General features: G+C 64.3%; 1 protein-coding gene and 1 long non-coding RNA gene across 2 annotated transcripts in view; both read right to left on the bottom strand.

Annotated features, from left to right (window-relative positions):
* The window catches only part of ACSBG1 (acyl-CoA synthetase bubblegum family member 1), a 30552-nt gene extending 27581 nt beyond the window's left edge, over positions 1-2971 (bottom strand). The window contains exon 1 of the mRNA XM_054713391.1: positions 2849-2971. Within this exon, the coding sequence (XP_054569366.1) occupies positions 2849-2928 (80 nt within the window). The 5' untranslated portion in view covers positions 2929-2971. The remainder of the gene's footprint in view (positions 1-2848) is intronic.
* Positions 2972-6330: 3359 nt separating this feature from the next.
* Positions 6331-11261, bottom strand: LOC129148367 (uncharacterized). The gene is made up of 3 exons (XR_008555430.1): positions 11138-11261; positions 7125-7310; positions 6331-6601 (listed from the first exon to the last, which is right to left on the bottom strand). It is a non-coding gene; the product is annotated as an uncharacterized LOC129148367 (long non-coding RNA).
* Between the last annotated feature and the right edge of the window lie 1428 nt (positions 11262-12689).

Raw genomic sequence — 12689 nt, 5'->3', positions numbered from 1 at the left:
GCCGGCAGCAGCCTCGCACCCCCCCCCCCCCCCCCCCCCCCGGTCGCATCACGCCCCGTGCTGATGTCACGCCACTGTGGGGCCGAGCCGTCGGCTGTCCCACACGCTGCAGGGCGCAGTCAGAGGCGCGGGCAGGGAGGGGGGGTACCTAGGTTGGAGCTGGGTCAGTGTCAGGCTCCACACTCCCGCGATGCCACACCCACAGCCCGCAGTCCCCCGTGTGTCATCACCAGGCGTCACCACGCGTGCGGGACGTGGACTGAACGATGCGTCCCAGCTCTAAGGGGCAGCCCTGCGGGCAGGCCCTGCCCTGGCCAGACCCGACCCTGCGGCTCCCGGGTCCTGGCCTCCTGCCTCTAGGCCACCCCACTGCGCCCCCACTGCCGGACTCACCTCCCCAGCCAGCTCCCCCGGCTCTGCGGCCTCCCGGCCCAGCTCCCCTCTGCTCCTCCTGTGCGCGCTGTCCGCACGCCTGGCCGGCCTCACCTGGCCACACCAGCCTACCCAGACCTGGGAGCTGGCCCGGCCCCAGCCTGTCCTGTCTAATGGGCACGGCTACTCCTCTACACCCACCCCTCAGGCCACACGGCACCACGCTTCCCAACGCAGGACGAGCCGCCCCCACTCCAGGTCCCTGGAGGCCCTTCCTCCATCCAGCCCGGGCGCCCTCCAGCTCAGAGGCAGGGTGTCTCCTGGGCTCGCAATGGGCACCCCTGAGGGATGGCCGGGTCCACAGCCACAGCCTCAAAGGGCACAGGCCTGTCCCAGTTCCCGCCCAGCTGGTTCCGCCCCTCCTGGCCTGGCCCCTTCCCACTAGGCACGGCCCCTGCCCCTCGGCCCTGCACGGCCCCTGCCCCTCAGCCCAGCCCTGCACGGCCCCTGCCCCTCAGCCCAGCCCTGCACGGCCCCTGCCCCTCAGCCCAGCCCTGCACGGCCCCTGCCCCTCGGCCCAGCCCTGCACGGCCCCTGCCCCTCAGCCCAGCCCTGCACGGCCCCTGCCCCTCAGCCCAGCCCTGCACAGCATGGCGCAAAGGGCAGCTCAGTGAGGCTCAGTCTCCAAAACCACCTCCTCTCCCCCGAAGCACGGGGAAGGCGAGGGGAAAGGAAAGGCACCTCTCAGGCCCCTGCCCGGCAGCAGCGCGGCCACACGGCCAGGACAGGGGGCAGCCTCATGCGGAGCCGGCGGGAGGGGCAGAGCGCAGCTGTCACCGCCTCTGACTTCAGGACAACAGAAACAAGGGCTCCGAGCCCTGTCCTCACAGCAGGGCTGACAGCAGGACCCTCCCACTGGACAATGGGGAGACTGAGGCTGAGCAGGCAGGACCCTCCCTCCCAATGGACAGATGGGGAGACTGAGGCTGAGCAGGCGGGGCCCTCCCTCCCAATGGACAGATGGGGAGACTGAGGCTGAGCAGGCAGGACCCTCCCTTGGACAGATGGGCAGACAGAGGTGAGAGGGTGTCTTGCCCAGGTCGTGGACAAGGCCTCCTGTCTCCGTCTGCACCCAGGGGGGGGGACGGGCTCAGAGCCCCTGTGCGGCGAGCAGAGGGCCGGCCTCGGCCGGGGGTCCAGCCGCTTCCCCGGGCCCTCACCGGCCTCCCCTCCCTGCACCAGGAGGCTCTGCCTTCTGTGGGTCTAACGCGGGCCCCGACCTCCGTGAGCCACGTGCCCGCCTCCCCAGGGCAGCCAGGCTCTCACCACCCCGTCACCGTGGGCCGAGGCAGGGACCTCCGACACGGGCTCCTGACCCCACTCTGGCCCTCCGACGGGCAGGGACCCCGAGAGCCAGCAGCCCTTGTTTCTCACGTCCGAGGCTGAGCCTGAGAGCACCTCCCACACCCCCGGCACCTCCGTGGTGAGGGCGGACCCACAGCTTCACTCAGCGTGCCACTGTCGGCGGGGGGGGGGGGGGGGGGGCCCGGGCGGGGAGGGGGCGCGGGCCCATGCTCCTGAGGCTGTGCGACAGGAGTGTGCCTCGCTCTGCCAGCCACGGGGAGCCTCGGGTCTGAGGCACATTCACTCCGATGCTTTTGCTCCGAGTCCGTCCCCCCGGGTGCAGACGGAGACAGGAGTCCTCTCACCCGCCCCGTCAGGACAGCGGCCACCACCACGCTGTGGCTCACGCACCGGCTGGGCCCGCATCCCTCTGACCTCTCGCACTCCGCGCTGCGCCCAGACCCCTCCTGTCCCCGAGTTCCCTGTCCTCCTCCGTGTCTTCGCACCCTTGCAACGCTGCTCCCTCTGCCCGCACGCCCTCCCTCGCCTCTCCCCCTGCCAACGCCCGGACATCCCAAGGCCTGTGTCAAGTGCCCGTCCCAGGGTCTGCCTGCTCCCTGCTCCAGGCTGGGGAGCTCCGGGCCCGGGTCCTACCTTCTCAGGGTGTCCACACCCTGGACGGCCAGGGCCTGGGCCCACTTCTGGCTGCAGCTTAGCAGGACTTACGGCCGAAGTGCACGCAGGCGGACAGGGAGGCGGGAGCCCAGACAGGGACAGCGACCCGCCAAGGTCACACTGCGCGCTGGAGCCAGACCCTCCGGCTCGCCCCGTCCTTCCGTCCTTGACTCCGCACGCCGGATGCGCCGGGGACACTCTCCGTGACTGGAAAATGCCTCCTCTTTCCGGCCGCAGCCCCCGCGCGTGAGCCATCCGTGGAGCCCCCGAGCCACGCAGAGGCGTGCACGCGACCAGCACCCCGCACAGCACACGCCCGGCCAGGACTCACCCCGCCCAGACCCCCCTTCCCGCCCAGAGACATAGGCTCAGGGGGCAGGGCAGGTGCCCAGGCCACACAGCACAGCTACACCGACCCCAGGCTCCCTGCACAGAGGCCCGGCCGCCGCCCACGTACCTGGCCCCCAGGTTCTCCTGGGTGGTCCCCAAGCCCGGGGCCGGCCGGCGGGCCTGGGGGGCCTCTCGGCTGTCCGGCATGCTGGGGTCCCGGGGGGCAGCGGCGTCCGGCTCCAGAGCTGCGTGGGTCCGCCTCGGGCATCGGCTGCGGAGGCTCGGTCTGGCGCTGCACGGGGCTGGCCTTGAGTGGGCAGTGGGGGCGGGCAGGGGGCGGGGAGCCCCTGGAGTGGCCCAAAGAGGCCATTTCCTCTCTGTTTTTGGAAGCTCACAACGCTCCTCAGTGGCGGGGTTGTCGGACTGAAACTTTCTTTTCTTGGTGGTTTTGTTCCACTCGAGACAAGGAGAATGTCAATGAGGCCAGTGTTCTTTCTGATGCAAATCCATTCCCCCTCTCCCAGGAAGCCCTGCCGTCCCCAGCCAGCAGCCGGCTGCACCACCGACCCTGGGGCTCTCCCCCCACCCTCACCCTGCAGCCCTGCTCCCCCCACCCTCACCCTGCAGCCTGGGGGCTGCTCCCCCCACCCTCACCCTGCAGCCCTGCTCCCCCCACCCTCACCCTGCAGCCCTGCTCACCCCACCCTCACCCTGCAGCCCTGCTCACCCCACCCTCACCCTGCAGCCTGGGGACTGCTCCCCCCACCCTCACCCTGCAGCCCTGCTCCCCCCACCCTCACCCTGCAGCCCTGCTCACCCCACCCTCACCCTGCAGCCCTGCTCACCCCACCCTCACCCTGCAGCCTGGGGACTGCTCCCCCCACCCTCACCCTGCAGCCTGGGGGCTGCTCCCCCGACCCTTACCCTGCAGCCTAGGGACTGCTCCCCCCACCCTCACCCTGCAGCCCTGCTCCCCCCACCCTCACCCTGCAGCCCTGCTCCCCCCACCCTCACCCTGCAGCCCTGCTCCCCCCAACCCCTCACCCTGCAGCCCTGCTCACCCCACCCTCACCCTGCAGCCCTGCTCACCCCACCCTCACCCTGCAGCCTGGGGACTGCTCCCCCCACCCTCACCCTGCAGCCCTGCTTCCCCCACCCTCACCCTGCAGCCCTGCTCCCCCCACCCTCACCCTGCAGCCCTACTCACCCAAACCCCTCACCCTGCAGCCCTGCTCACCCAAACCCCTCACCCTGCAGCCCTGCTCACCCCACCCTCACCCTGCAGCCCTGCTCACCCCACCCTCACCCTGCAGCCTGATCCCCCCAACCCCTCACCCTGCAGCCCTGCTCACCCCACCCTCACCCTGCAGCCTGATCCCCCCACCCTCACCCTGCAGCCCTGATCCCCCCACCCTCACCCTGCAGCCCTGATCCCCCCACCCTCACCCTGCAGTCCTGCTCACCCCAACCCCTCACCCTGCGGTCTGGGGACTGCTCCCCCCACCCTTACCCTGCGGCCTGGGGACTGCTCCCCCCCCTCTCACCCTGCGGCCTGGGGGCTGCTCCCCCCACCCTCACCCTGCGGCCTGCAGGCTGCTCCCCCCACCCTCATCCTGCGGCCTGCAGGCTGCTCCCCCCACCCTCACCCTGCGGCCTGCGGGCTGCTCCCCACACCCTCACCCTACAGCCTGGGGGCTGCTCCCCCCCACCCTCACCCTGCGGCCTGCAGGCTGCTCCCCCCACCCTCACCCTGCAGCGGTCCCTGGACGGGGCCCACCTCTCCCAGGCCCCCGCTGGCGGCTGCCCTCCAGGGGACAGCCCACCCTGAGAACTGTCAGGTGCAGAGCAGGGCCCTGGAGCAGACCTGAGACAGGAGACCCCGGGAGGGGCCGTCCAGGGCCCCGGACACACGCAGGCGCCGTCTGTCCTTCAGCAACAGGGGAGGGCAGTGCTGGTGGTGGGTGTGCCAGCCCCAGGCACAGGGGGGCCGCGAGGCAGTGGAATCCCCTCTAACACTGTCTGTCCTCAGTCCCTGGGCACGGGACAGAGACCCGGCCTCGGGTCTTCAAACCACAGGACCTTGTCCTCACCTGCTGGGACGGAGGCCGCGTCCAGGTGCCTCAGGGCCGCCCCCTCCCGAGGCGCAGGCTCAGGGCAGGCCCGTGTTCTGGTGCAGACGCTCACTCCCACCTCTGCCGCCACCTTCGCAGGCCACCGTCCCTCCGTCACGTCTTCGCCAATGACATCTGTGAAGACCCAACTTCCAAGTAAGGTTACATCCCAGGCTCTGGCTGGACGTGATTGTGGGGGGACGTGATTCGACCCAGAATAACTTGTATACAGAAGGCAATGGTGGGGAGTCCCACGTCTCCTAAAGGGGGCAGTGAGGGGGGCTGCTCGGGGGACAGGGCTGCCGGCTGGAACCTGAGGGGCTCTGGGAGCAGTACGGGTGGCAGTGGGCCCCAGCCCACGGCACTCCCTCCAGAGACAGCCATGGACGGTGCTCCCACCCGGAGACTGGGCACCCCTGAAGTCACAGGTGCCGTGTGTGGTGCGTGCACGTGTGTGTGTGTGTGTGTGTGTGTGTGTGTGTGTGTGTGTGTGTGCACATGTGTGTGTGTGTGTGTGTCCCAAGGGAGGGCTCCCGCCCTTGGCAGATCCTCAGGTCTGCCAGTGAGGGAGGAGCCACGGGAAGGGAAGCCCAGGCTGCGAGTGACAGACCTGGTTCAACGCCTGCCTCTCCTGCGTGTTTGTCTCTTTTGTGTTTGAGAACTGCCCGTTTTTGTTACTGTTTTAATCTACACTAGGTCCTCTGGTCATGTGGGAGGTCTGTTCCTACAGCGACAACGCAATTTTCGCCGGGAGTCGGAACCCACCTACATAAGCGCCTACGTCACTCACATGGAGCACAGACACAGCAGTGATGAAGTGAAACAGTAAAAAAAATTAAAAGGAAGATAATTCCTGACCTTTACTTGTGGGAAATAAATAATGAAGCCCATGTGTACAGACGTCGAAATGACGGAACTTCTTTTATTATAAATAAACTAGAGGCCCGGTGCATGAAGATTCGTGCCAGAATGGGCCTCCCTTCCCCTGGCTGCCAGCACCGCCTTCGCTCTGGCCCGGAGCTGCCTTTTCGCCTTCCCACACTGCCCAGAGGCCCGGAACAGTTAGGGTGGTGGAGACCGCCCCTGGTGCCTGCATATGCAAATTAACCCGCCATCTTTGTTGGGTTAATTTGCATACTCACTCCTGATTGGCTGGTGGGCGTCATGAAGGTATGGTCAATTTGCATCTTTCTCTTTTATTAGCATAGATGGGAGATGGCAAGGTAACCATGAAACGACATACATCCAGTCCGATGTAACCCGAGGACTGCCTGTATTTTTATTGATTTCAGAGAGGAAGGGAGAGGGAGAGAGAGAGAAACATCAATGATGAGAGAGAATCATGGATCGGCTGCCTCTCCCACACCCCCCACTGGGGATGGAGCCCACAACTCAGGCACATGCCCTTGACTGGACTAGAACCCGGGACCCTTCAGTCCACAGGCCGGCGCTCTAGCCACTGAGCCACCCGGCCAGGGCTCTCCTGGGTACTTGCCAGTGGCCTAGGTGAGGGCCTCCACCTCTCCTGAGCTCCACCACGTATGGTGAGTCGGGGATGACGGCTGCTCGGGGGTGTGGGTGCGGAGCCAGCGAGGACTGGGAGGTGCCCAGCACGCAGTGGGTCGCAGGGCGTCCTCGGGGACTGCTCTGGGTGGGGTGGTGCCCTGGTTTTGGGTACTTGTCTGCCTCCGTCCTTCCCAGTGAGCCATGTGCCCTCCACTGGTTCGCAGGACGTGGAACGAAGACTCCCAGGAGCGGCTGGCCTGGGCCTGTGGGCGGTGGGGACATGCAGAGCCAGTTTTTCCTCTCCTGGAGATTAGATACGAGGTGGAAGTGGGTGAGCAGGGAAAGGAGAATGAGGGCATGTGGGGCGGGACCGAGTAGTCCTTGAACCGGAGGGGAGGGACAGGGTGTGCGGAGGCTGAGCCCTCCCTCCAGCGGCTGTGGCCCCGAGTGACCGCCCTGAGCCCATGGGGTCTTGAGCCCCCTGCGCAGGGAGGAGGCCATCAAGGCCCCAACACACCTGAGCCTGAGAGCACCCGCTGCCCTGCCAAACCGGCCAGAGGCGTCCTGCTGCTTCCGTGGGCAGCAGGCCTCTGACCTCGGCGCCTGCGTCTCCTCCCCCCGCACCAGCCACACGGGCTGCGCCTGCTCCTCTGTGTGGGCTGTCCGGGAGGCACCATCCCCATCCATCAGCCAACTCTCCTTCACCCTGACATCCCCTCACCCTGAGCCTCCCCCTCCCCTGACCACCCATGTGAACCCACGCCCCCCTACCCCCCACACCCTCACCATCATCTCACTCTAATGCGTCGGTTGTCAGGAAGGCGGGCTCCTGCCACAGCGCCGGGCAGGGAGCAGGCCCTCGGCGAACACCTGTCGGAGGAATGACCGGGACCGGCGAGGGTCACTGGCTCAGCCGTGGGCCCCGGCCACCGGGGTGCCATCAGCAGCTCCTCTGGACGTGGCTCCGGGTGTCTGCAAGCAGAAAGGGGCTCCGTGTAATACGCACTGGGGCCCGGACGACAATTCAACCTGCAGATAGGCCGTTCGGTTCGTGGTGGGGAGAAAGGGTGGTCAGGAACACCCAGAAAACAACTTGCAACAGTAAATCACGGCACAAATAGGAACGTGGGGGACCGTGGGCGACGGTGGGCGACGAGCTGGAAGAAGACAGAGCCTCCGTGTCCTCAGCGCGAGGCGTGCTCTCTCGGGCCCCCAACCACGGGGAAGGAGACGACCCACGGGGAAGGAGGCCACCCACGGGGGAGAGGCCGTCCGCGGGGAAAGAGACCACCCACGGAGAGGGAGGCCGCCCATGGGGAAGGAGTTCACCCACAAGGAACAGGCCACCCATAGGGAAAGGGACCACCCACGGGGAGAGGCCGCCCGCGGGGAAGAGGCCGCCCAGCACAGCGCAGTCCTCGCTCGCTCACTGGCTCCCAATCTGACCATCAGAACCAGTTCATCTCTGAACTCCCTTCGCCACATCTGCCTTTGGGACTGGACATCATTCAATCATTGTTGTCACCTCGATGCCCTTTTAAAATTTTAAAATCGAACCTGGTCGACGTGGCTCCGTGGTTGAGCATCGACCTATGAACCAGGAGATCACTGTTCGATTCCTGGTCAGGGGCACATGCCTGGGTTGCAGGCTGGATCCCCAGTGGGGGGCGTGCAGGAGGCAGCTGATCAAGGGTTCTCTCTCATCGATGTTTCTAACTCTCTATCCGTCTCCCTTCCTCTCTGTAAAAAATCAATAAAATATATTTTCTAAACAATAAATGTCCATGTACCACCTCTACAATTTGATCACAGGACACTTGGAATCTGCTATAGAAGCAGCTGGGAAATTAAAAAAGTTTTTTCATTAAAGAAGGTAAGTGTGATTCACGGGAACGGCTGACAGGGTGGCACGTGAACGGCCGCTCGCACCCTTGCCTGACGCGGAGGCCGTGAGATGCTGGAAAGTGGGTGGCGAGAGGGGAGAGGGGTGTGACCACGCTGTCCACACACAGGCGCGAAGAACGGGGAGAGAGCGAGCGGGACGCGCTACATCACTGCACACAGGCGAGGCTCAGGGCTGGTCCACCGGGATCTGGAGATCAGCTAGGTTCTAAAACTGTGGAACCCTCTAGAAAGAGGTATTCGGAATAAAAACGGTAAAAAAAAAATAAAATAAAAAGTGCCTCAGGGGCCGGGGCAGGAGAGAACCGCTGTGCCTTTTCAACTTCAGAGCTTCTGGCCAACTTTTGTGTTGCTATGTGTGTGTGATATAATTTTTATTAATTTTTTTTAAATTTCCAAAGGCTGCAGCCTTGGGCTCTGGCGGGAGGCCTCCTGGCCCAGGCCCAGGGCTCAGGCGGGACGGCGGGCCTCTGCTGGCCCCTGGTGGCCGCAGGCTCCAAGGAAGAGTCGCCGTCTTTTCCCATCTGCCTCCCCGTGTGTGCCTGTCCCAGAGGCCCAGCGGGGAGGCCCCGGGCGCCTGGGCTGCCTCCTTCTCCTCTCGGGCCCCTTCTGAACTGGATGGGTGGGACCCGGGTCCAGGATCAGAGCTGAGCCTCCCCCTCCGGATTCAGCCCCCAGGACGGCTCTCCTGGAGGCGGGGGGCAGAGGAAGTGGGCACGTGGAGGGTTCCAGGGAGTGGGCACAGGGCTGGGAGCCGGTGGCGTGCCCCCAGGACCAGGCCCTTTGGGGCAGGAGGTCCGGGCAGCAGAGGAGGAGGCAGCGCCCTCTGCAGGAGGCCCCCTCCTCGCGCCGTGGATCTGCATCGAGGGCCGCGAGGCCTGTGTGGATCCGGAGGGCACGGGGTAGAGTGGAGCTCCCTGGTGCGGGGGTCAGCTGAGGGACCCCGGCCAAGCCCCGCTTGCTTCTCGAGCCTCCGTTTCCTCCTCTGTAGAGGGGAGCCTTGGTGGCCAGGTGTAGGGAGCCTATAGGTTAAGCCTGGGACTGACCTGTTGGCAAAGCCACAAACAAGGCCCAGCTTGGAGGGCACAGCCTGCTTGGCATGATTAAGCTTGACCTTTTGACCCCCCTAGATCCTTCCTGAGTCGCTGATGGGCTGTGGGAGGTGCAGCAGGTGCTGCCAAAACAAGTGAAACTCATAAGAACATTGTAACCATGGTGACCACTACCTTGTTTACCTCTGACTATAAAATAAAGGCTCGGCTGGCCGTCTGGATCTTTCTCTGCAGCCTCAGCCAGGCACAGGAGATCCACCTAGACCCAGCTTATCCTCTTTGTCTTTTCCTCAATCCTTCGCCGCCCTCCCTCAGGCCCGCCGAACCCCTGGCTGAGCTGGCCCGGCACAGCCAGGGGCAGACACCCTAATTCAGTGGTCGGCAAACTGTGGCTCTTGAGTCACATGCGGCTCTTTGGCCCCTTGAGTGTGGCTCTTCCACAAAATACCACGGCCTGGGCGAGTCTGTTTTGAAGAATTGGCGTTAGAAGAAGTTTAAGTTTAAAAACTTTGGCTCTCCAAAGAAATTTCAATCGTTGTACTGTTGATATGTGGCTCTGTGGACTAATGAGTTTGCCGACCGCTGCCCTAACTGAAACCAGCTTAGCAAGAAGGACAAATAACTCACACGCCCCAGGGCAAGGTTAACAACTGAAGGTGGAGGGTGAGAGGAACGGACGGGGACAGGCTCACCTGGACAGACTCCCACCTCTCCCCTCCTCGTCCTCACCCTACACGGGCCTCCTGTGCAGACACCGAGCGGGAAGGCCGGGGTCAGCTCCCGCCTGTCCCCCTCAGCAGAGCCCGGCGTGTCCAGCCGTCCTGTGTGACACGGCAGAGACCGAGTTCTCCCGTGAACAGCGGGCCGCTCAGCGATGCTCTCACGCCTGTATCTGCTCTCCTCCCCCCCCGCCCCCCCAGCTCCTTCCCCACTGGCTTCCTTTTCCTCCCACTTCCTTTCCCCTCGCTTTTGGACCCGGGGACCCACGCCCAGCAAAGCCTCAGGGCGTGCGCTTGCTTTGGGCTGTTTAGGGAAACCTGGGACCAGACAGGCTGTGTGGCCTTGGATACATGATTAACCTCTCTGGGCTCCCATTTCCTCACCTGTAAATGGAGCTCTAACAATCTGTACCCCGCTGGGCGCAGTGAGCTGGACACACAGAAAGCACCCCTTCACTAAGAGCCAGCCGGACATTTTTATTACTGGGACCCCAGAAAGCTCTGGATTGGGATGGGGCAGGTCCCCATGAAGCTGGGGGATGAACTGCGGCTGGGGACCCCCAACATTAGGGAGCTCCGGCGGGGGTGGGGGGGCCTGGTCTGAGTCTGGGGACCTCCCCGCTGCTGCCTGGGCTGGCTGGGTGGGTGCCCTCCCCCAGGGGATGGCGGGACCTGGGGAAGGGGAACGTGGTGAGAGGCCCGGCACAGGAGTCGGGGCCGGGGCAGGCCAGCGCTGCTCAGCACGGGAATCACACAGCGAGCGTGGCCAGCCCGCCTGCTCAGTCCGGTGTCCCCCTTAATGACAAACCGGCAGGGCCGGGCGGCGGGTGGGAGGGTGCCCAGGCCGGGGCCCTCCGTGCCAGCGGAGCCGTCCCCCCCAGGTCCTGCTCCTTCACGCCACGGGCCCAGCTGGGAAGCAGCTGGCGCCCAGAGCAGCTCACACTCAGGCGTGAGGGCTGCTGCCTGCCTCGTGGTGCTGGGAGTCTGGCCTTTGAGACGGGGCGAGGAGGGACGTGCCCAGGGCCATGCCAGCTGTCCCCATCCACGTGCCTCACCCGTGTGACCCTATCGTGCCGGGGGACGCCGGAGGGGCTGGGATGTGCCGAGTCCCGCAGCGAGCACTTACCAGGTAGATGCGGCGGGAGCCCGGGCTGGCCCGCTGCGAGGGGGCAGGCGCTCATCGGAGGACGGGGGTGGGTGGAGGTCGCCCTGACCTGGAAGGGGACCCCGTGGAACTCCCAGTGCCGTGGTCACAGCTGAAGGAGTCGCGTGTTCCCTAACGTTGCCATGCAGCTGAAAAACATGTTTCCTTTTTCCAGACAGGAATGTGAGCACCTGCACAGACCACGCTTGGCCGCTGGAACTTCAGGAGCCCCGTTCTTTACGGGGTCTCCCTGAGGCGGAAACAGATAGACCTTTACTCCCTCCACCACCCGTGTCCCCCCTCTTCCCCCCCCCCCCCCCCAGCCGCAGAAGGCACAGGGAGCCCCACGGAAGAGTCCTGGCCTGGCAGATTGGGAACAGGTGGGCTCAGCCTTGACCGGCCCTCCCTGAGCGCCCGGGACCTCCTGAGCGATTCTCTCAGGGCTTTGCCCTGCGTGTGGGCACACCCACACGGCCTCCCTCACCCCAGGCCTCCCCCGCTCACCTCTGCCAGGAAGCCTTGCTGGATGCCCTGCGTGCTCCATCTTTCTCTGCGACGCTCCTCGGAGGCCTCCTCCCTCCACGGTCAGTGACACAGCTCCACCGTGAGCGGCTTTCCTGCTGGGTCTGAGGGCTGACCACACGCTCGGGCAGGTGCGTCCGGGCCCGTGTGGCCACGCGTCCATCTCTGGGGACCACGCCACGGGTCCACTTCTGAGGAGGTCACAGCCCGGCTGGGAGGGAGCGTCTGCGCACGCTCTCCCACGCGGCCGCCGTGACCATCACCTACAGGTGCGGACACAGGTGAGGTAAGGTAGCAATCATCTCAGGGAGAAACTGCTGTTTGGCTTCTGTACTTATTTGTTTGCTAAAACAAGAATTATTTTGATTTTCTGAACTTATGTGTGCTATCCCAGTCCTCCATTGGGTTTGAATACCCCATCGATTGTGATCTCACTGGTCACCAAAGAACATTCTTCTGGGAACCCGGACAGCTCAATTATCCTAAATTGTCTCAGTAGCTACACATAATGCATTCCGGTTGACTCAGTGGTCCCGGAATCCGGACAGCACAGTTATTCTAAACTAGAGGCCCGATGCACGAAGATTCGTGCAAGAATGGGCCTTCCTTCCCCTGGCTGCCGGCACCGCCTTTGCTCTGGCCGGAGCCGCCTTTCCGCCTTCCCACGCTGCCCAGAGGCCCGAAGCAGCTGGGGTGGTGCAGAACGCCTGTGTCCCGCCCCGCCACGGGCCACTCAGTGCCTGTGTATGCAAATTAACCTGCCATCTTTGTTGGGTTAATTTGCATACTCACTCCTGATTGGCTTGTGGGTGGCACAAAGGTATAGTCAATTAGCATGCTACTCTTTTATTAGTGTAGATTGCCCCGGTGGTCCCAGATAATGTGTTTCTGTTGACTCAGTGAATCGTAGACACTTTAGATAACTAACTTGCTCAATTTCGCTTCTGTAAAAATGCTTTTCGCGAAACAGGTTCCTCTTTCCAGACCCAAAGGTGTAATCCAGGCGTCCTCA

This window comes from Eptesicus fuscus, chromosome 25 (genome assembly GCF_027574615.1).
Source record: "Eptesicus fuscus isolate TK198812 chromosome 25, DD_ASM_mEF_20220401, whole genome shotgun sequence".
Lineage (NCBI taxonomy): Eukaryota > Metazoa > Chordata > Mammalia > Chiroptera > Vespertilionidae > Eptesicus > Eptesicus fuscus.
The sequence above is the reverse complement of the archived record's forward strand: the minus strand, read 5'-3'. Positions and strand labels throughout refer to the sequence as shown.